This window comes from Notamacropus eugenii, chromosome 1 (genome assembly GCF_028372415.1).
Source record: "Notamacropus eugenii isolate mMacEug1 chromosome 1, mMacEug1.pri_v2, whole genome shotgun sequence".
NCBI lineage: Eukaryota > Metazoa > Chordata > Mammalia > Diprotodontia > Macropodidae > Notamacropus > Notamacropus eugenii.
In genome coordinates, this window is record NC_092872.1 from 520,788,160 (window position 1) to 520,812,648 (window position 24,489).

Consider the following 24,489-nt stretch of genomic DNA (forward strand, 5'->3'; position numbering starts at 1 on the left):
TAAGGAGCTGGAGCAATCCCATCTCCAAGGTCTCTTCTAGCTCTAAATAATCGAAGTATTATTCTCATGTTATAGGTCAGGATACCAAGGCACTGAGATTAAATAATTTGCCCACGGGTCATAAAGCTAACATGTTGGACTTTTGCCCTCAAGAATCTAAAATGAGAGAGCATTCACATAGGAGTGTAGTCAATGACACAAAGTAGTATGTGACATGGTGACCAGTTCTCTGACTTTTACAACCTCAAAACTCTGTTGAATCAAGACACAAGACAAGATATGTTAAGAGCTCCTAGAGGTAGCGTAGGGGATCGCCAGGCTGCCAAAGAAGGGACAAGATCAGAAACGGAGCAGGTCAAAACTCCCATGCCAATCAGTTTGTGAGTGACCACTGTACTTCCTGCTGGGACAACAGGGAATCTTTAAAGAAAAAAAAAACTGTAAATGCACTTATGTATGATAGTCATGCTATAATGATTATGATGGAGGTTATAAATAATACAAGTTTACCTTCCTACAGAGTTTTCAAGTTTAGAAAACACTGTCCTTGCAAGGACCCCATTGTTCCCATTTTACAGAGGAGGAAACAGCTTCAACAAGTCCAAGTCACACAGCTAATAAGTGTCAAAGTAGGGAGCTTAAGTCTTCTCACTCCAAGACCAGGGCTCCCTTCCAGACACCATCATGTCCTTCTACCCTATTGGTAAGTCTTTGAGGTCAAAGCCTATGTCAGGGATGGCCACGTGTGGCCCTCTGGGTCCTCAAGTACAGCCCTAGAGGGTCACATACAGCCTTGAGGCTCAAGGTTCCCCTCTCCTTGCTTATATCACACTTCTCTTTCATGGGGCCTAACAGGTATAGTCCCACAGTAAGTTCTTAATCAGTACATGAGCATGGAATGAAAAGAGCCCTGTACTTAGAGTCAGAAGGCCAGGTTTGAATCCCAGCTCTTCCACTTACCATTTGACACTGGGCACATGATTCACTTAGTTTAGCTTAGATGAGCCTTAGTTTACTCATCTGTAAAATGAGGGTGACAATACTAGTACTACCTATATCAGAAGATTCGTGTAAAGAAAGTATTTTGTAAACTGTGACGTGCCAAAGAATTGTGAGCTGTTATTATTAGTGCCCCAGCAAATCTTTATTGAATGTCTGAAGGAATAAGTAAATGAAGAAACACCACCTTCGCGTGTAGGCTCTGAGATTTCACCTGGCAGGGTTAAGTTGAGGATATGGGAATGTGGTATTTTTAGATAAGTCCTTGCCATAAAACTTAATCTGTTTCACTTCTGAAAGGTCCCCACCCCGCTTCCAGCCCCAGTGCTGAAATAGCTCCTCGGCCTTGGGAAGTACTGCTGGGCTTATCTTCAGGGAAAAGAAAACTGTAAATGGGCTTTATGGCTCTTGGATAATGTCTGGCAGAGGCAATGATTGGGGCCATAAACCATGGGCCTGCTCACCAGGGCACTGCCCTGCAGGAAGCCTGGAGACTGATGCTTTGGAGCTCAGAGATAGGTGCTGCTGAGCAAGGCAAGCAGTTATCAGGTGCCTGGAGGTACGGCTTCTTCAAGGTTAGCTGTAAGAGGCCTCAGAGGGCAGACGATAGAACCTGGGGGGTGAGGGCAGGAATGAGGATTCCTTAATCTAGAGGAGAGAAGGCTGAAGAGACACAACTTTACTTTTCAAGATCAAGATTCATGTGCTGTCTTTTATAGGAGATCTTACACCAAAGAATGGTAGAACAATATAATTTTTAGGATTAGAAGGGAATTTGAGTGCAGAATGTTAGAATCCAGAATGTTAGAACTGGTGATTGCCTTAGGATGGAGGCTGGTGGAGACCAGGACACGAAGGGCCATTAGAACAAAAAGAATGACAAATTCAGGAGGTAACATAGCAATGGAAGAGACACTAGATATGATGTAGTCCAGCCTTCTCATTCTGTGGTCAGATTCCCCACCCACCATGACAGCTGATGAGAAAAATCATGCCAGGTCCCATGGCATGGACGTGGGCCCCAGGGAGGGGGATGAATCCCAGTCTCTTTCCCCTCCCCTCCAAGGCCCACCTGTCTCATAGGACCCAAAAAAAGATCTGAGCACTGGTGTTTCTTCCCATAGCTTCAGGGAACCTTCTTTGACCTTCCTCACCCCCAAGCCCTTCCTGAGAAAGCATTATCTTTATTACCAGAAGGCTGTTTGCCCAGGGTAGCAACGTTTCCCTCGCCCACCTTGGGCTGGGCCCTTTGAAGTCTTACTCTCTTTCTCTAACGTTCTTCAGAACAGGTACTTCAAGGGGAAAGAAACCAGTCCTTGAATCTACAACTAGGAGTCAGGATACTATGTTCCTATTGTTCGTTCTGCCATGTATCATCTTGTCCTGTTCTCTGGTTGTACTATTTATATATGATGTGTGTCTCCAACTAGACTGTGAATTCAGAATCACAGGATTTCAAACTGAAAGGGACCTCAGCATCTCTCTAGTCCAACCCAAAACTGAAAAGGAATTCCTTGGACGTATATCAAACAAATGGTCATCCAAACTTGGCTTAGAGACTTCTGTCAAGGATGAATGGACTTCCTCCCCAAGGCAGCACATTCCACTTTGGGCAGCTCTAATTATTAGAAAGGTTTTCCTAATATCAAGCCTAAATTGATCTCTTTGGAACTTCTATCCATTGCCCCTAGTTCTGTCCTTTGGCAGTGATCAGAACAAGTATAATCCCTCTTCTAGGTAACAGCTTTACAAATACTTGAAGACAAATATGTCTTCTCGGCATCCCTTTCCCCCAGCCACCACTTCCTTCCACCCATCATTGTATATCCTTGCCCTGAGTTCCCTCTCCGTTCTGGTTGCCCTCCCATGGCTGTTTCCCAGTTTACCTCCTCAAAGACAAGGACTGTTCATTTTTCTTTATGCCTAATCTCCAGTTCCAAGCATGAGCAGGTTTTCATGGAACTTTTCACACTCCTCTCATTCCCACATACACTAAGTACACACTTTGGTGACATCTGGCCTGAGGGAGAGTATAGACTGTGATCACAGAAGCAGGTAAAGCCGGCTAGACCCCATCCATACTATGCCTCACCACTAGCCAGTCAATAAGTCAATAAGCATTCCTATGTGCCTACTATGTGCTCAACACCATGCTAGGCACTGGAAATAAAAAGAAAAACTGCCCTCTAGGAACTCATAATCTAATGGGGGAAACAATGTGCAAATGATTTTGTACAAACAAGCCATACCCAGGGTAAGTTGGTTATAATCAACAGAGAGCAAGCACTAGAATTAAGAAGGATTGGGAAAGGCTTCTTGCAGAAGGTGAGTTCATTTTAGTTGAGGCTTGAAGGAAGCCAGGAAAGTCAGGAGTTGGAGATGAGGAGGGAGAACATTTCAGACATTGGAGGAAGCCTGAGAAAATGGCCAGGATCCAAGAAATGGAGTATCTTGTTGGTGAAACACTGAAGACTACATGGTAGGGTGAAAGGGAGTAGTGGGGGTGGGGGCTCTCCTCTATGGCTAGATTGGGGGGTCCTGCGAATAAGACCCTACTTGTTGAGTTCATTTGATATCGATGTATTTTATAGGGTTGTGAGGCATGTAGTACTCCCAGAACTTGAGCCCATCTGCACTTATTCTAAGTCTAAGTTTTCTCCATGGTGTTAATATTGTGCTTCAGTGGGCTACGGTCTCAACTGGATCATGATAAATCTGTGAGCCCTGCCATGACCCGTTGTGGGTCTCTGAGCAAAGCTGAAACCCCATGAGGCCCCCAGTTACCTCCACTCTCCTGGGGAAGGGGACAATATGTTCTCCTCCTCTTTGAGAGTAAGGAGTGATAAAGAACAATCATGAGGAGCTTAGTAAACAACTAGTACTACGGAGATACTGACCAAAGAGAGCAGGAATTTATGGCCTTGGCTGGCCCGGCTTGTTTCTGAGCACCAGATAGGAGCTAGGGTCATAAACCATGTGCACAGGAAGCTCCCAACAATCCCTTCTTCAGGCTAGCTGGAGGCAGAACCCTGGCAATGGTGCCTGGTACTGTGGCAAGAGTGCTGGATTTGGAGTTATAAGATCTGGGTTCAAATCCCTGCTCTGCCACTTACTACCTGGCAAATCATGCTGGAGTTTTAGTTCCCTCAACTGTAAAATGAGGGGACACAAATATCCCTTTCATCTCTAAGACCATGAACCTAAGAACCCAGGAGTTCAGATTATGGAAGGTTAGAACAGGGAAAGCCATGAGAACACAGAATGTTATCCACAGGGATCTTACAACAGAAAATCAACTATCAGAATCAATGGGGGACAGAGAACAGAGAATTCTGTTAGAAAGGGAAAGGACCTTGAAACATAGAGTGTCAAAGCTAGAGAAAGGAGGTGGGGGGGGGGTCATCGAGTTCAAGTCTCTCATTTTACAAAAGAAGAAAATGAGTCCCAGGGATAGGAAATGACTGCCCTGGTTTTCTTGACTCTCAGTCCTATGCTTTTTCCTTTCTGGGGTCAGATCTGTGATTTCACTGATATTAAGAACTTCAAATGAAGAAACTCCTTCCACCACTGTAGGATGGCATCTGCTTTGCAGTTGAGTCTAAACATTTTGCCTAGGGCACCAAGAGGTTGAATTACTGGCCCAAGATCACACAGGCAGGATATGTCAGAGACTAGACTTAGACAACCATGACGGCCACTTGTTTGATATGTGTCCAAGGAATTCCCTTTCAGTTATGGTTTGTACTGGATGGATGCTTCTTGAGAAGCCAGTATTCTATTCACTGCACACCACACAGACACACATGTACTCACCCAGTCACACATGCTTCCACACTCACATACATCCACACATACTCATTCACATACACTTTCACTCAGACACACATACAGTCACATATACACTCACACTCAGACACACTCACTCATATATACTCACACACATATTCCTAATTTAAAAGCAGATATCCCTGGTAGAGGTGACAAAGGAAACAATCATCAGTCATGAGCCATTAACTATTACCACACTGCAAATCAGTTTATGTGATTAGCTATTGGATAGGTGCATTTTGATGGGTTGGGAAAGGTGAAAAACATGGGGACAATTGGGAGTGGGGGAAGGGAATAAATATTTATATAGAGCCTATTGTATGACAGACACTATGCTAAGTGCTTTGTATAGATACCTCATTTGATGCTCACAACCACCCAGTGAAATAGGTGCTGTTATTATCCACATTTTACAGTTGAGGAAACTGAAGCACACAGAGGTTAAGTGCCTGCCCAGGGTCACACAGCTAGTAAGTGTCTGGGGCTGAATTTGCACTTCAGGAACAGCTCTCTACTGGCTAGGCCACCTAACTGCCTCTGAGAAGGGAGCAGGAATGAAAGGACATTCAGTAGAGGACCCTTGGTGGGGTCCATGCGACACATGGACTATACATGGGTAGTGTTGAAGGATGTGTAGATGAACCAGGTAGCCTGGTTTATGGTAAAGAGCTCAGGACTAGGAATCAGGAGAATTGGGTTTGAATCTCAGCTCACATCCTTGGTGACCTTGGATAAGTCACAGTCATTCCCTAGGCCTGACCAGATAGTCTCTGATGTCCCCTTATTTGCCAGTTTTGGCATTCTATGCTGAGATGTAAGGCCTTTTCCTGTTCTAGATTCTCAGATCCCCTTCTGCTCTGACACTCTGTGTTCTAGATTCTGAGGTCCCATCTAGCTCTTTTGTTGTTTGTTCTAATATTCTATATTCCAGGTTCCTTTCTACCACAGGACACCAGATAGAGGTATCTTTCGTATCCCTTGAATCTCCATTGGGGCAAGTATCCACCCCCTCTACTCCACCCCCAGGGGCCCTGTTCCATAAATGCTTGGGCCTGTCTGTTCTCCAGGGCACCTGGGAACAGTGAGTACACCCTGTCCCTCCCAGAAGACCTGTGCTGTGCTGTGCTGACTCAGAAGGTTAGCAAATCAATCAGTGACTGGAAAAACACAATCTCCACCCTCATCTCTGTTTGGAAACTCCTCTGTGGCAGTCTTCCCCCAAGTGGCCCTTCTTCAAACAAAGTGGCTTAGGACCTCTGCAAAGAGACGTGTATATTGGGGCAATTTATTTATATCAAGGCCTGTTAATAAAGGGACAGAGAGTGAACTAAGATTTACTCCATGGAGCATACTCCAGCAATATAAACAACTGGAAAAACATGGTCTAGTTAGGGCTGAGCCAGAAGCCTGAAGTGCTGTGTACCAAGGCTCACAGTCTCAGCCTGGATCAGACCTGTCAAATAAATAGTAGAAGAATAAGTATGATAAAGTGAAAAGAACCCTGTCATTAGGGGACCTGGATTCAGATCCTAACTCCCGCATTTAACTGTGTTAACCCTGAGCAAATCATTTCTCTAATCCTCAGTTTCTCCCTCTGTAAAATGGTAGTATTAGTCACCCTATCTTTTTTTATGGAGCAGTTGTGAGGACATCCACAAATCTTCTTTATGTTTGAAAGTTTTATAGATATCTCAGTCCTCTATAGATATGTGAGTCCTTAATAGGAAGACCAGCCTGGGGTAATGAAAAACACTGGATTTAGGAGGGAGAAGACCTGGATTTCAGTATCTTCTGCCCATTGTTCTTAGTTCTTCCGTTTGAGACAAAGAGGAATCATTATGAGCCTCCTTCCATTGGACAAGCCTTCAATCCCCATTGTCCTCTGAATAAATCATAAACTTCCTAGCCAGGCATTCCAGGTTCTAATCTACCTTTCCAGTCTTGTCTAATACAAATGCTCCTTCATACAGGCTGTGACGTTCCATTCTCATCTTACCCATTGCTTCATACCTTTTTGAGAAGGGAATCTGGGTCATATCTATCCCTCCATTCCCAACACTGGGGCTGGGACCTTGAAAGAGTAGATAATTAATCAATGTTTGTTTAAACAAATTGAGGCTAGAGCACTGTAGTAGAAAGAACCCAGGTATTGGAGTCAAAGGACCTGAGTTCAAATCCTAATTCTGCTACAAATCTTGAGATCTTGAGAAAATAGTTTCTGCTTTCTGGACCTCAGCTTCCTGCTCTGTAAAAAAGAAAGGGTTGGCTTAGGTGGTCTTTAAAGCCTATTCTAGCTTTAAGCCTGATAAATGAATTGCTGCTCAAGAATATACTATTCTTCAGGGTCCCAGGGGACGAAGCATGTACCTAATGGCAACATAACTGGACTGAGAAAGAATAAGGGAACAGGATTCCAGGTAGGAAGGTGAATGCTGCATAGTTTATACAGCTAGGTGAGGGGGAATCTTAGGTAAAGAATTCCTAGACTCTTGACTTCAGTAGCTTTGCTACTTGGAAGTTGGTCCTTACCAGCCTTGGTCTCAAATGGCATAAGGAAAAGAAAGGGGTATCTGAGAAAATTCAGATGTAACATGGTGGCAGTGGAGAAAAGTTAGAAGGGACCATCTCTTGACTCCCAGACTAGTTTTCTTTCCACTACTGACTCCCAGGTGGGACTAGGATACATTCACTAGGGTAGGGCTTCTTCTAGCCTGGGGCCCCTTTGTCTCACACTCACATATGGCCAATGCCTAATATAAGGATTATATCAGGGGCTGACAAACTATGGCTTGGGTGATGAATATGGCAGAAAGACCACATGTGGCCCACCATTTGGGTGAGCCACCTACAATGAGAACAAGTTTTCATAGATTCATAGAATCTCCAAGCTGGAAAGGTCATCTAGTCTAACCTTCCCATTTCATGCAGAAATCTCCTTTATACCATCTCTGACAAGTGGCTCTTCAGCTTCAGCTTGAGTATTTCTAGGAAAAGGTAGCTTAATATTCATAAAGGCTGCCCATTTTGCCTTTAGACAACTTTAATTAGGAAGCTCTTCCCAAAAGTAAATTGAGAGGAAGGAAGTAATCACTTTGTATAAAAAATTATATTCTGGAGCCCTTTCTAAACAATACCATACAAATTACAAGATACCCTTAAAAAAAAAGATTCAGTCTCAGCCCCAGTGTTCAGTGCTGCTGATCCTGTCTGTTCTGGTATTTACAGATGCCCAGGCATTGCTTCCAGGTTGGAGCTGCTTGAGAGTTGGAAATTGTAGATGTTCCAGATGCCAGGGTCATCTCACCAGGATTTAACCATTGGTCTTCTCCCCTCCAAATGATTCTTCCTGTTAGTGTCCTGTCATTTGTTTAGATATTTCTTAAGTGTACCATGTAATGGAAAGAAGACTAACTTTAGATTTGAGTCCCAATTCTGTCACTTAGTTTCCTCCTCCGTACAATGAAGTTGAGGCAGTGGAAATAGTACTGTTTTGGATTTAGAAGACTTGGGTTCAATTTTTGACTGCCATTTTCTAGCTGTATGGTCTTGTCTAGGTCACCTAACCTTTATGGACCTCATTTTTAAAATGAAAGCGTTGGAATAGATAGTCTCTAAATCTATTATCCTTCCAGCTCTATGAGGCTCTGACTAGATGACCTATAAAGTCTGTCCCTTACAGATCTAATACTTTATCTTCTAGCTCATAGATATTCTGTGATTCTATAATTATAAAATGAGGCCAAATGGAATATGAAGGAGTAGTCGACAGCATGGGAAAGAGGCCAAACCAAGCTAAGGGCCTCTTCTTCAGCAGCAAGACTCCGAGGCGCCATCTTGAAGCTTCCTGGATTCTCTGATCTTATCCCTGTCTTAGGCTCCCCCTGCTGTCTCCAGGAGGAAACACACCTCAGCCCAGTCCAGTTCAGTCTATGGGGATCTAGAACCTGGACCTGGGCAGCTAGCCCTGGGAGGCCAGAAAGTGGGGACCATTCAGGGTTTGCTCCAGGGACTATGGCATATTGGATGCTTCTTACCCACACCCTTTCTACCATTCTAATTTCCAAATTATCCTGGTGACGTCAAGTCACAGGAATCATCCTGAGAAGACCCAGACTACGGGCAGGTGGGGAAGATGCGCCATCCTTGGAGAAGCTTCAATCAGCTGCCTCCCTGACACAGGGCTGTCCTCGAGGCCCGAGGTCCAGGACAGTGGTCAGTTGTCAGGACAGCTCTCCTTAGCACCCACAGCCCTGTTCCCTCCACCCACCCAACGGAAGATGAAAGGATGGAAAACAAGGGAAAGGACTAGAAAAGGACCTTCTTGGGCAGTGGTTCTTAATGGGGTCTGTGGACTTGATACACAGATACAAAGGCAGGTAGATAAAATGGATAGCTGTATTTCAACAGTTTATCATCCAATAACTGATTTCCTCTGAAACCCTAAGTATTTTATTTTGTGCACTGAAAATCCTTATTCTGAGGAGTCCATAGGCTTCACCGGAGGGCCAGATCTTGGTTCTGGGTCATGTGATGGACATGCCATGAGGTCAGAACAGGGGGGCTCTTTGGATACCATCCAATCCAACACCCTCATTGGATGGAAGCAGACCCAGACTTCCTTAAGGACAGGCGCCCCGGAGAGTCGAACAGCCTCGGACCATAGAAAGAGATGGGCCTGGAAGTCAGGGGATCCCTCTTCCGATCTGCAGACCCCGGCAGGCCCGGGAGAGCCGCTTCCCCAGCTGCCTCCAGGGGGGCCGAGGGCGCCGGACAAAGCCGGAAGCCCATCACTCTGGGGAGGCCGCTGGCTTCCTCGCCGGGCCTCAGTTTCCTCAATGAGCTTCTCGGCCGATCTCGCTAGGATGTTCTGTTCTGTGCTTGGAATAAAGCGTAGATGAAGGTTCTTCCCTCGGACGGCGAACAGGCTTCATAACCACCTTTCAAGACGCTGATTTCCTCCGTTGTCTTGTGTTTTATTTTAGGCATTTAAAAGCATTATCCTGAGAAGGCCCACAGGTTCCACCGTTCGGCAGAGGGCTCCATGTCAGTGCAGTTCCCTCACAGTACTGAGGAAGACGCTGAGGCCCAGAGAGGCCATGGGCCGCGTCCTGGGTCGCACAGAGAGAGCAGGAGCTCCGGGTCTCCCTCTAGCGCACGGACCGCGGGAGGCGGGAGGGGGAAGGCGGCACTGGAAACCAGGAGCTAGGGCCAGGATCCCTGGATCAGAACTCGCGACTTCAATCTTCCCACTGCGCCTGTGCAGGGCGCCTGTGGCCAGTATTGCGTCACTTCCGGCGTGGAGGGGTGGGTGGAGCGGTCGGTGGGTCGGACCTGTCCGCGGTGCTGGCGGAGGCTCCAGGTTGCCTGTGACCCGGCCCACCCTTCCTTCCGTTCTGGCCCGGGGGGCTGGTGAGTGTCCACGCGCCCGGAGCGGGGGCGGGGCGGGGCTGGAGAGGGTCCGCGCGCTCTCGGGGCGGGGGGCGGGGCCGCGGGCGCTGAGGGCCAGCGTGTGTGCGCGTGCGCCATCTGGGGCGGGGCCGGGAAAGGCGGGAGGGAAGAAGTGGTGAAGAAACTGACCAGGGTTCTGAGAAGCTCCCGGCTCTCCGGCCTCCAGCCCCGCCCCCTCCCCCCCAGCTGCCGGCAGGACATCTCTCCTGGGGTGGCCCGTAATCATCTCAAAGGCAACACGTTCAAAATGGAACTCACCCTCTAACCCCTCCAAAGCCTCCGTAGGCAGGCTCCCCGTCCTGGACGCTCCCCTCTTCCTCTCCCCCTACCCGCAACAGGTCGCCACGTCTTGTGGGCCCATCTCCGCCGCCTGTCTCGCGTCTGCCTGCTCTCACTCACTCTTGGCTCCCCTCTCACCTGGCCTCCTAATCGGTCTGTTTCCAGATCCTTCCCTCTCCCATCCCTCCCCACCCCGGCTCTGCTGCCAGCGTGATGTTCCCGAAGCCGGGGTCTGACCACTGCCTTGTTCAGAACAGCCGAAGCAGCTTCCTGCTGCCTCTAGAATCCAAGGCAGACAAGGCTGACCTGTGAAGTCCTTTTCAGACTGGCTTCAGCCTGCCTGTCCAGACGCGTTTCCCATCGTTCACCTTGAAGCGCATGCCACATTGTAGCCACATGGGCTAGCTGCTGCTGTGCGTGCGCAACTTTGTATCTCCTGCTCTGCCACGTGCGGAACTGCATCCCTGCCTCACACCTAGCTCTGAGAATACTTAACTTCATCAGAGCCGAAGGCAACAGCTCCCTCCTAGAAGGAAGCCTTTTCTGATCCTTCTAGAGCAAGGGTTCTGAACCTCTGTGGGCAGTCTGGTGAAGAAGAATGTTTTTAAATGAGTAAAATACAGAGGATTACAAAGGAAATCAAACAAAACCACCGACCAGAGGTTAAGAACCATTGATCTAGAAGACATTTATTGTTTTTTCCCTCCTCACATGACCTTGTATGTGCCACTTGTGTACATTTTGTATGTCCTCACTTGTGGGCAGGGAATGTTTTTCACTTTGTGTTTCTATCCTCAATACACATTTTTTTTTTTACATATGGCAGGTATCTAACAAATGCTTGTGGGATGAGTGAAGAGAATCAGAAGATAATTCCTGGCCTAATTGGGTAATCAGTGAATTAAAGGCAGGAATTAAAGGGGAAAATCTCCTTGGAAAGGAGAAAGGGAGAATCAGAGCATGAGAGATGTGGAAAGGGAGACCTGAGAAGGAAAGGCTCGGAACAGGAGACTAGGGAAGGAGAGAATGAGCCAGTGGGGGTGAGGGAGAAGAGGAGATGTTGGGAAGGGGAGAATCAGAGGAAGAAAGGATCTATGAAAAGGGAGATTAAGGGGAAAGGTTTACTAACCATAAGAGAATGAGGGGAAGGGAATAACTTTTGAAAGGAGAGATCTCAGGGAAAGGGCAACACTGGTGAAAGCTAAGGAATGGAGATCATATATTGCTGAATATTGGTTACTTCTTTACTTCCTTGCCCCCTCTATGTCCTGGAAAAGAATTCTGCAAACTTGTCTAAATGGAAAGTCCCAGGCCCATTACCTAGGCACCACTGCCATCTGGTAGTTTTCTGTTAACAGCAGCCCAAAGTAGAACATAGAATATATGAACTGGAAGTGCTCTTAGACACCATTTATTCTAGCTCTTTTATTTTACAGGGGAAAAAATGGAGGTCCAGAAGGGGAAGGGGACCTATCTAAGGTCATATACCACATACACCACAAGGTTATATACCATATACCCCAACTTTGGTTTTAGCTGAGGAGAAGGCTACTGAGGGCCCATGAGCAAAGCTGAATATTACTAGTTTCAGTCAGTCAGCCAACAAGCATTTATCAGGTGCCTACTGTGTGCCAGGCATTGTGCTAGGTTCTGGCATACAAAGACAAAACTGAGACAGTGCTTGCTTTCAGGGAACTTAAATTCTACTGGAATATACATCTTTACAGCAAAGTAAATGTAGGATATAAAAAGGTTAAATTTACAAAAAGTTGGGGAAAAGGTCATTAACAACTGGGGGAATTAAGTGTTTTCTAGATGGCACTTGAGCTGGGCCTTAAAGGGAACTAAGTACTTTCCCCTATGGCAGTTTGGCTCCTCTTTCAAAACTACTTTCTTGTACTCTGTGGCTGATGAGTTTTATGGGCTCAGAATGGGTTTTAAAAAATTTTTTGGACAGCTTCCTGATAATCTAATGTCCGAAAAAAGTGATTCTCTGAGAACAAGCCCATCTGTGGCATCTCTGTCTGAAAATGAGCTACATCTCCCCAAACGGCCTGGCTATGTGTGCTCCCTGACCGAGGAGCTCATCACCAAAGCCCGGGAGGAGCTACAGGAGAAACCAGAATGGCGGCTCCGTGATGTTCAGGCACTTCGAGACATGGTGTGTAAAGACTATCCCAACCTGAGTACATCATTGGACGATGCTTTTCTCCTACGCTTCCTTAGAGCCCGAAAGTTTGATTATGATCGAGCCTTGCAGCTTCTGGTCAACTATCACAGCTGTCGGAGGAGCTGGCCTGAGGTGTTTGACAACCTGAAGCCCTCTGCCCTGACAGAGGTTCTGGCTTCAGGTTTTCTCACTGTGCTGCCTCACTCGGACCCTAGAGGCTGCCAAGTAGTTTGCCTTCGTCCAGGTACGGCTCTTGAATGTTGGTTGTCTCTGTGAGATTGGGTTGCATTTGGTTCTTGTGGTGATAGAATTTCAAGTAAGAAGGGACCTAAGAGATCCTGTAGCCAATCCCTGTATTTTACAGAACAGGAAACTGAGGTCCAGAGGAAGAAAGTGACTTGTTTAAGGTCCCATAAAAAGGAGTAAACCCGGCATTTAAACCCAGTTCATATGACTCTAGATGACTCTCTTTCTACTAGTAGACAACAGACCTGAGGGAAAGAAGCTGTCTAGTTTTAGCTCAATGATTATTTGGTCATGTGGGGAGAGCCCTATTCTAGAGCCTTGGTAGATCCTTGGAAAGTGTGGGCCCTTCTGGCTTAGCTAAGCACTCATTGCCAAAAGGTTGACCACCAGTCGAGGAACTTTTAGCCAGTAAAGCTTATGGAAATGTCTGTTTAGGTGGGCTTACGCTCTATGTCAGTGGAGAGGACTGTGGTGGGGAATAGGGGGCATGTTAGCTCTCTTTAAGTATTTAAAGATCTACCACATAGGAGGGGAGATTTAAAGATCTACCAGCAGAGGGAGCTTGCTCATCAGTGACACCATGGACCAAGTAAGTATGAGTAAGTATGAGTAGAGCAGCACAAAACTACCATGCAACCACTGATTTCCCTTTAAATGAGCATGATCCTGGTCCTACCCAGCAGAGTCCAGCTGGGTGAATCTGAAGGTGGGCAGGTAGCATGTCAGCAAGAACCACAGTCTGGGAGTCAGGAGACCTGACTTCCCTTTGCAGCTCTGGGACCTAAATCACCTCATCATCTGAGCTTTAGGCTCCTCACCTGTATAGTGGTTTAATACCAGCATCACCTGCCCTTAGGGTTGTGAGAAAAACACTTTGTAAACCTATAATTACTGCTATAGAGCTAGGAGAGAATGTTTGGGGGTGGAAGACACTACTTGTTCTCTTCCAAGTACCATGGTTTGGGGCACCCAGTCCAGAGAGGACTGTGAAAGTAGGGGCAGATTAAATAGCTTAGAAGTGAGTAGTCCCATTTCAGTCAGTCATTTTTCAATTGTCTGACTATTCATGATCTCATTTGGGTTTCCTTGGCAAAGATAATGGAATGGTTTGCCAGTTTCTTTTCCAGCTCATTTTACAGATGGGAAACTGAGGTAAACAAGGTTAAGTGGCTTGCTCAGGGTCACACAGCTAGTATCTGAGGTCATATTTAAACTCAGGAAGATGACTCTTCCTGACTTCAGGCCTGGTGTTCTGTGTACTGTGGCACAACCACACTGCCCCTGAGTCGTCCCACTAGTCTGGGCCTAAGTTTGGACAGCATGCATACAGGTCAGCCCTGGGCCCATACTTGAAGTCTTTACAGTTTGTTAAGAGGGCCTGTGTTTCTGGTGATGATGGTATCAAGTCGGGTTTAGCTCCTTGGTGACAGAAGCTGTGTTTTTTGCTTTCCTTTGTATCCCTAGTGCCTAGCACAGAACCTGGCAAAAAGTAATCAATTAGTAAGTGCTTATTGATTGATGATTGATTGGTTAATCTGACTCACCAGTTTTTACTCCCATTCACTTGAAATTGGTCTGAAAGGATCAGTTTGTTAATATTACTCATTGACCAAAGCCCTTTACAATCACACAGCTACACCCCGCCCCCACCATAGGCATATTAACAGTTAGAGTAAAAACAATTAGAATTGAAAGTAAAATGCTTCCTAAACCAATTAAATTGCAGTGTGTTGTCAGCAACACAGTTTAAAGGAAATCAGACTCAGAATCAGGAGACCTCAGTTGTATTCCTGGTTCAATCACTGAGGCCACATACCTTGAACAAATCTCTCTGGGCCTCAGTTTCCCCATTTGTAAAATGAGAGAGGTAGAAGTGGATGGTCTCCAAGGTCTCTTCCAGCTCTTTTATTCTATAATCAAAGAAAGAACTGTGAGGAAAAATTATGTAATCTGTGGCATGTCAAGCAAGGATTATGGGAATTTGAACTGTTGTCACAGTCACCATCAAATGAACAAATCCCTTAGGCTTTTTAAGCCTTAATTTCCTCATATGCAAAATAGGGATAATAGTACATTTAATGATAATAATAACGATGGCTAGCATTTGCTTAGTCCAGAAAGGTTTGCAAAACACTTTACACGTGTTGTCTCATTTGATCCTCACAACAGCCCAGGTGCTGTTACTATTATCTCCGTTTTACAGACGAGGAAGCTGAGACTGAAAAGGTAATGCCCAAAGTCACACAGCTAGTAAATATTTGAGGGAAGATTTGGATGAAGGCAGGGAGCTCTTCACCCTTTTTGTTTGTTTGTTTCACGGACCCCCTTGGCAGTCTGGCAAAGCCTGTGGACCCCTTCTCAGAACACAGTTATCCCTTCCACGTCGCAGGGATTAGGGGTATGGCACTCCTTCAATCTGGAACATCTACATAAAGTTTTTTGGCTCTCCCTTCATATCAGAGAAGAAGTTTGAATTATTATGGTGTTAAAAAATAAAATATGTTGATATTATACAATACTAAACATAGATTTTATGCATCTCGGAGTTTCTAAATTTTTTCTGTCTTCTGAGGCTTCCACAAAACTCCCCCTAAAATTTCCTTTTAATTTCTTATGCTGACCTGTAATATATCAAAATCACAATGGGGAAAGTCACAATATGGAAAGTATAACTTTAGTGTTTTTAAGTAAAGCAAAATAAGGAAAACGTTACAAAGAAAACCAATTATATTGAAGTGCAGTTATCAAGATATATAAAAAGTAAACAGGCTCACAGATCCCAGGTTAAGAATCCCTGAACTCGGGTCTCCCTGACTCACCCTCTGCCATCTAGCTGCTGGTGTGGTGCACAGCTGGACACCTCTGCTGAAGAGGATGCAGAGTTGCCTGCAGGAAGACCTAGGTTCCTATGCCTCTGACACAGATGGGCCTTGTGACCTTAGGCAAGTCACTGAGCTCCTTGTTGCTTAAGTCAGGTCTCTAAGTTTCAAAGTCCTCTCCTCTGGGAATCCCCTATGCAGTACCAATGAAATCCCAGGCTTAGGCGCTATCCCTGTTCCCTCCTTCACAGGCCTATTGAAAAAAATGCTTTGTAAATTGTAAATGCTATAGAAATGGGAGCTATGCATTATTATTTTTCATTTTTTCCCTCTGTATCTTGCAACCTTAGACAGATGGATTCCAAGTAACTATCCAATTACAGAGAACATTCGTGCTGTATACTTAACTTTAGAAAAGTTGATTCAGTCTGAGGAGACCCAGGTGAATGGAATTGTTATCCTTGCGGACTACAAAGGAGTTGGCTTAGCCAAGGCTTCCCATTTTGGTCCTTTTATAGCCAAAAAAGTGATTGGAATTCTCCAGGTAAGGTCTGCACTTGGGTTGGGGAACAATCCATAGATACATTAGTCAGCTGACACTTTATCCTTTGTTCTTAAGGTGCAGGAGTTGGGGGATGATTTGGCTTTTCTCCTAGAATCAGGATTGCCCATTTTTCCCCCCAACCTATGGATGATTTGAAAGTTTTACCTTACACTATGGGCTCGCAGGGTCTCCGTTGGTTTCCCCGAGCTGTAGTTTAGACAAGATCAGCTCTAAAGTCTGAACTACAGAAAACAAAGAAGGCCAACTTTTCAGAAATTGGTTTTTGTTTTCCTCGGATGTGAAATCTCACTTTTGCAGTCATTTATATGATCTTTATGTGGATGACATTTTTCTTTTTTTGATTAATTTTTCCCAAGCCAAACCTCCTATAGAAAAGTTTGAGTATTTTGGTGCCTCAGATTATCAAAGCAAATTCTATCATAATATTTTCTTTTTTATATGTTTTATTTGTTTCTAATTACACTTGGAAATAATTTTTAACTTTGTTTTTTAAAATTTTATTTTTTAAAATGTCAAAGTTCTTTCCCTCCTTTCCTTCTCTTTCCCTTCCTTGAAAAGGCAAGCAAGCAATTTGATATAGATTATACATGGGCAGTCATGCAAAACATATTTCCATAATAACCATGTTGCGAAGGAAAACACAGACCAAAAAAAAAAACCCACCAAAAAAAATAAAGTGAAAAATAGAATGCATTGATATGCATTTGGACTCTATCATTCTTTCTCTGGAGGTGGATAGCATTTTTCAGATGATAGTTTTCCAAGTAATTTGGAACATTTGAGACATGAGGTCTGGTGTTCTTTCTGCACCCCCTGGTGCTGGAGAAGGACCCAGGTTCTGACAGGGCCCTTCAAGCTGGAAAGTGAACAAAGCCTGGCAATAGACTTGATAGATGCCTGTCATCTGAGGATCATCCAGCTCAGGGCATTTGACAATTTGGTAAGCAGAAGGTTAACCCCTCACTGAAGACATTTTTTTAGCCAGAGCTACTCAGGATACCACTAAGGGGTGGAGAGGATATAAAGCACACAGATTGGTAGGAAGCATGGAAAGTTTGGAAAGTCTGACTCTCTTGAAACGTTACATGAGATGGGAAGGTCAGTGGAAGCTTACAGCATGGAAGCCCACAGAAAGGGGGCCCTGGCTCTGGGGCTAAGCATTAGACTAGGTTTATCTCCAGAGAAGTGCATGGTAGTTACTCCAGCTTGTGAAATAAGAAACCACATAAGAATGTGCCCAGTTTTGAAACTTCAACAGGATGACTCCTCCTCTAGCCTTCCTCCTCTCCTTTCTCACAGCCACTGCTCTGACCCATTAAAACTGTTCCATGGACTGATGTAGCAGCCTCCTAACTACTCTTTCTGCTTCTAGACTCCCTTCTCTCTGGTCCATCCTATGTACTGCCTCGTATTCGTCTTCCAGATACACCATGATGCTACTCACCCTGCTTTCCTGCCCCAAAATATCCAATGGTTCCGTTTTTTTCTTAATTAATTAATTTTTAGTTTTCTACATTAATTTTTATAAGATTTTGAGTTCTAAATTTTTCCCCCTTCTTTCCCTCCCCCCCCAGGACAACATGCAATCTGATATAGGCTGTACGTGCATAATCATATTAAACATATTTCCACATTAGTCATGTTGTAAGGAAGAATTAGAACCAAAAGGAAAAACCACAAGAAAGAAAAAACAAAACAAAAAAAAACAACAAAAAAGAGAGAAAATAGCATACTTCAGTCTGCATTCAGACCCCATAGTTCTTTCTCTGGATGTGAATAGCAATTTTTCATCACAAGTCTTTTGGAACTGCCTTAGATCATTTCACTGCTCAGAACTAAGTCTATCAAAGTTGGTCATTGAACAATGTTACTGTTACCATGTACAATGTTCTCCTGGTTCTGCTCACTTCACTCAGCATCAGTTCATCTAAGTTTTTCCAGGTTTTTCTGAAATCCGTCTGCCCATCATTTCTTATAGAACAGTAGTATTCCATTACATTTATATACCACAACTTGTTCAGCCATTCCCCAATGGATGGGCATCCCCTAATTTCCAGTTCTTGGCCACCACGAAGAGTTACTATAAATATTTTTGTATATGTAAGTCCTTTCCCCCTTTTTAATTATTTCTTTGGGATACAGACCTAGTAGTGGTATTGCTAGACCAAAGGGTATACACAGTTTTATAGCCCTTTAGACATAGTTCCAAGTTGCTCTCCAGAATGGTTGGATCAGTTCACAACTCTACCAACAATGCATTAAAGTTCCAATTTTTGCACATCTCCAATATTTATCATTTTTCTGTTTTGTCATGTTAGCCAATCTGATAGGTATGATGTAGAACAATGATTTCATTGTTGTTCAGTTAAAGACCAAACCCTATAATTTTAGCCTGGCACTCAAGGCTTTTTACAATGTGACCCAGCCTTCTCTTTCACCTGTGTCACCTCCTTCATGCCCTCTACACTCCTCATGTGCTCCTCATCTGTTGGTGAGTAGGCCTGTCCTTCTCACCTCCATGCCCTTGCTGTTTGTTTGCCCAACTTGGAATGATGCCCTTCCCCTTCTACTCTACATTTCCAACTCCTGCTCATCCTTCAGGGCCTACTCAAATGTCACCTTTCTAATAAAGCCTTGACCAATTCCCATAACTCACAGCCAAAACTAATTTCTCCAACCTCTTCAATAGCATTCTGTACAGGTTATGTTCTGCTTAGAGTCACCATTACACATACTAGTGCCTTCCCTCATTTACTAGACCATAAACCCCCTGAAAGGAGGGATTATGTCTTGCTCCTGACTGTCCTTCAAAAGGGCTTGCACATGGTAGGTATTTAGTGTTTATTGAATTAATGATTCAGGAATGTGGTAGAAGAACTGATCATGAGACACTTGACAGTCCCTGGCATATGTGTGTATAGACCATGTCCTAAGCCTCCTTTCTTTATTCTTCAAATCTTTTGCTTTCTGCATTTACCAGATGCTTGGCAGAAGGTGGGTATGTCTCAACCCAGAGCATTCTCACCTCAGAGGCAGAAGTGGGTGTCCTCCCCTCCCCCATCACTAAATTAACTTTTTAATGCAAAGACAGTTTTGATGGGTAAGGCAGCAGAGGCCCTTGCTTTCTGCTACCAGTGTGTCTTTAAGAGTTCTCTGGTGTCTCATAGGCATCTCAGGCACCTTCCTTCTTCTCTTGGTCCCACTCCTTTCCTTCCAGGCCAGTGAAGATGTTTTCTTTGCTCCTTACCGGGAAGAGCCTCATTACTGGGCATCCTCTGTGGGAGGGATTGCAGAGCAACAGGAAATTCTACTTTTTTTTTCTCTGCCATCAACTTACAGTGTGACCTTGGGAAGTGAGTTATGTCCTCTGAACTTCATCTATAAAATGGGAGTCAGACTAAGTGTCTCTGAGGTCTCTTCCAGATCTGCCATTCTGTGTTCTAACAGTCTAGGTTCTCAGTCTTCCTGAATTAACTCCATCTCATGTGATCACTTGTTCTACATCCCCACCACATTGGCCTAGAGCCTTCTGGCTCAGACCTGTCGTGATTAGGTCCTTTCCAACTCTGATATGCTATGTCCTAAGCCTTCCTGAATGAACATCCCACCAACCTGTCCCTCAGCATTTGCATATGTCTTTCTAACACAGGCAGACTGTGTTCTAAGCCCTTTACCAGCTTGAGTATGATTCAGTTTCTGTTCTAACTTATTTGGGGGCACATTAAAAGAATTTGGCTTTTCTTTGGCATCAAGACTCTGATCTACTCAGCTTTCTGGGCACAGGTGAGCTTACAGGTATTTAAATGACTGGATTTGGAGGATTTGGTATTTCCTGGGTCTTTTCCAGGAATCACTAGGAAGAATAGGTACGTACTTATAGTTCTGGCTCATTCTAGAAAGGCCACCTGTCCAGAAGTTAAATTCCTGATTTAGGTCTCAGCTTTGGTTTGTGTGTAAGGAGCAGATCCAGAAATGGGTGTCTAATCTGGCTGTTGTTGGCTTCTTGGTACAGGAAAAAGAACACAGGCTTGGGGGTCAGGAGACTTGGATTCGAATCATGCTCTCTCATTTGCTTGTAGTTGGACAAGTTATGTAATTTCTCTGAGACTCAGATTCCTCATTTGTAAAAGAGGGATCAATAAGCTCCAGCCTGCCTGCTTCACATGTTGGTTGTGATCATGAAAAACACTAATTAAAACACTAAATCTATGTGAACTGTGGCTATTGAATTCAGTTAGTAAATGTTATGCATGGAGTGATGGGAGATGTCCCAGAAGGAGGGGTACTACTGACTTTGTTTTCTACAGAGGTTTCCAGGTGTTCTAAAATAATTTTTCTTTTCTTACCACAGGATGGGTTTCCCATTAGAATAAAAGCTGTCAATATTGTAAATGAACCTCGAATATTCAAAGGCATTTTTGCTATCATAAAACCATTTCTGAAGGAGAAAATAGCAAACAGAGTAAGTGACTTCTTTCTGTCAATGGCAGCTTTAAATGTTGGCTTTCTCCCATTTCCTCCTCCTCTTTGAAGAGGTTCAGGATTATGGGTATGGAGCATGATGGATAATTAGCAGACTTTCTCAATTTGCTGGTTTTGCTTAACTTTTTTTTCATCTTTTTTTATTCTTTTCTATAGTGGATGACTTTCTGCGAGGGGGAGGAAGAGGGAATGCACTGGGAAATGTGGGTGATGTTAAAAAATATGAATATAAATTTATTTTTAAAATAAAAGTTTAATATAAGTTTTATTATAACATGATTATAATATACAATACATTATATAAGTAATTATATCTATATAATCATATATTCTAAGTTTTAATATAAACTTTAAAAAGCTGAAAGTAAAGTTTGGCCTTTTCTTTATGGAGTAGCCCCTCAAAGAAGATGTTTTCCTTATAGTCTTTTTTTCTACTGTTTTATTTTTTATAAGATGAATGAATGTTTAAGCTTGTTGTTTATGTGTTAGAGCAGACTAAGTGTGGAGATACAAATCAATAACTTCCTTTTGAAAATGAGGGGTTTGACCTCCATGTTCTCCAAGGACCCTTCTAGCTCTGACATTCTGTGATTCTGCGGTTCCTTCCAGTTCTAATGTTCTAGACCCATAGTCCATTCTTACTCTAAAATTATCTGTCATCTAAATCCAACAACTGAATCAACCTTTTGGGAATAAAAGAGGAAATTCATCAAGGTTAACCTTGTAAGGACAGTGGCTATCCCACCTTCTGCTCCCTCCTGGCCACGTGACCTGGCATTTCTGCCTCAGCTTCAGTTGTCTCATTTCTAAAACGAAGGGTTGAACTCAATGACCTCTTACCCCTTCCTACTGTAGATCTCTAATCCTGTGATTCATGCCCTTCTCTCAATCTCAGTTTCCTCTTCTGTAAAATGGGGGGACTCTCTAAGGTGACCTATGAGGCCTTCCTCAGCTCTGACATTCTGAGTTTTAAGCTCCTTCCATCCATGAACTTCAGTAAGCCTTGGTTTCAGGATGTCTAGGAATTTACTTTGAAATCTGTCATTGTTTCTGGTCTTATTTACTTTTTAATATCTTGACTTAATAGTCTAAAAAGTTAGGTCAGAGGGACCCACAGGTGTTAGAAAGGTGACTCAAAAGAATTTTGGCGATTTCTTATTTAATGGAATTTTTAGTCATAAATGTGCAGTTTGAGTGGTTTTCAAAAGTTATTTGCCCAGTTATTAATGGCTGTGTTACAGCTGTCTGAACTTTACTTCAGAAACTGGAAATATAGAAGTGAAATCTCTGTCCCCATTTGCCCCTTTTCATTCTAGTTTTGCTTTCTTGGAAGAAGTTAGCTTTTCCACAAGAAGTAGCTGCAAGGCTACTAGGGCCCTGCTATTACTAAAGCCAGCTTGAGGGGCAATTATTCAAGTATTTTTACGTGGTATTATCAGAAGGGAACTAGACCTGGACTCAGGAGACCTGGGTCTTCTTGACTCTGCCACTTGTTGTCTGTATGGTTACTTCCCCTCCTTGAACTTCAGTTTCTTCATCTGTAAAATGGTTATGATACCCCTGTCCTGCTTACCTCTCAGGGTATGCCTCAAATAGGATAATTTATGTACAGTATAACAGGAAAAGGCTATGAAATGTTTACTGACATGGCTCGGTCTCCTTACCCTTGGTGGAATTTTGTAGCAGCAGGTGTGTCCTAACACTTGTGCTTCATGGACTCTTCCCTGTTTGTTTCCCCTTCAGTTTTTCCTTCACGGATCTGATTTGAATTCTCTGCACCTGAACCTTCCAAAGAGTATCCTTCCTAAGGAGTATGGAGGCACTGCTGGGGACCTAGATGCCAATGCCTGGAAGGAGGTGCTGCTGGCCTCAGAGGAGGACTTTGTGAAGGAGTTCTGCAGGCCTCTCCCCCTCAGCAATAGCCTCCTCCAGGAGACCCTGATGGTGGAGGGAATAACCTCTGAGATTCAGGGTGATGACTCCGTTCGGGGGGTAAAGTCACAGCTGTACTCCTGCTATTAACCAAGAAGTCACATAGTTTTCTACATACATTGCAGCCATTAAGTAATTTCTTTCTCTCTCCTAAAGCATAAAAGGAGAATTTGAAATCCCATGAGTTTGGCCCTATCCATAACAGAATTTAACCCTAATGAAGTTATGATCAGCTTTAAAATACAAATATATTACAGAAAGTGACATGTGGGTGAGTTTGCTTGAGAATTAGTCTAAGACAGACCTTTGTAGTCTATCTTTAGGCCCCGTGGGGACATTGCCAGTGGTCGGGTTTCCTGAACCCCACTTTGAAGTCATTCATCTGGTTGCTGTACTCTGGGGACATATCCTGTAATTTCTGTCAATTTGAGCACTTCCCTCAGATTTCAGCTCTTCCATGCTTTAGTAGACGGTTTCACGAGCTTCTGAGGCAAAAGCAATCTCCCACTTAGTGACCAACGCACTGGTGATGAATCTCTCTGCGCTTAGCTGTTCTTGTCCTGGGATAGTCTGTTGCTAGGACTTTTCTTGAAATCCTTCTGTCTTGATGAGATCAGCCAAAGCTTGTGCTCCCCTGGCATTGTCTTTGAGACAGACCACTCTGAGGACTTGAGGGAAGGAATTTCATAACCATTGCAAAAAGAACTCCAGTAGGGGGCAGGCCAGGAATGAGAGGTCAGCTGTCCTGGAAAAACCAGCCTGTGGCAAGTGAGCTCATGCTGTTGCCGTGGGGATTGCTAGAGAGATTATGAAGATTATCAAGAGGTCCCCCGGAGTCTTGCTTCACAGTCATCTATCTCAGAGATTACTTGCCCTGCACTCCTCCTTACTGTCATCACTGTGATCAGGAGCTGCTAATTCATCACTTGTTCCTTTTTTTTTTTAACTGTAATGCTTTTTGCTGCAGTTTAGAAGCATCAGGGCACCATCAAAGAGTTTTCTTTCAGACGATAGGAGCCAAAGGTGGCCCCTTGGAGATTCCTGCTGCTGTGATCCCCTTTCTCCAGCAGCTCTGAAGGTCTTGGCCTTCATTCTTTACTAAATATCATCCCCAGGAAGGTAGCCAATATGGTGGCATGGTTGTGGAGGGGTACAATTTTAATAGAATTAAAATCACCAGATTTCAGTGTAGTATAGCAGAAAGAGCACAAGTCAGTGGTTCCCATAATTTGCCTCTGCATCTGGTCCCATTTCTGCCACTAACTCATAGTGTAGCTCAGCCTCTGTGGACCTCAGATTCTTTTCAGGTGTAAGATTGTGGCACTCAGTTTAGTTACTGAATAATATCATACATCAGTTTTCTACTTGCTTGTGGAAGCTATGGCATAGTGGTTAGAGCTGGACTCAGAATCAAGAAGACCTGGGTTCTGACACATACTGGGTAGATGATTTAACCTGTTGGTGCTCTAGTCAGCTCTAAGACTTTAGGTTACAGAGAAGGTGCTGAATTTTAGTTGTAGAGGAAGTTTGCTCACCTCAGAGTTCCTTCTGAAATCCCAGATCTAGTCCTTATCCTTTTCCACCTACTAAGATGCAGAACTGGACCAGACTAGGGAGATCTTGTCATCTTTATTTGTAGGCAGGCATCACTAAGGGGAGTTTCTACACTGCTTTGCATTCTAGGACTTGACAATGAAATCTTTACTAAAGATCATTTTTTT

At 44.1% G+C, this 24,489-nt stretch overlaps 1 protein-coding gene across 1 annotated transcript; it reads left to right on the forward strand.

Moving 5' to 3' along the window:
• The first annotated feature begins 10,103 nt into the window (after window positions 1–10,103).
• TTPAL (alpha tocopherol transfer protein like) lies at window positions 10,104–23,028 on the forward strand. The gene is made up of 5 exons (XM_072633678.1): window positions 10,104–10,236; window positions 12,512–12,968; window positions 16,140–16,333; window positions 20,706–20,816; window positions 22,580–23,028. Exons 2-5 carry the CDS (start codon window positions 12,527–12,529, stop codon window positions 22,856–22,858), a joined length of 1,026 nt encoding a protein of 341 aa, XP_072489779.1. The 5' UTR covers window positions 10,104–10,236; window positions 12,512–12,526; the 3' UTR covers window positions 22,859–23,028.
• The last annotated feature ends 1,461 nt before the right edge of the window (window positions 23,029–24,489 follow it).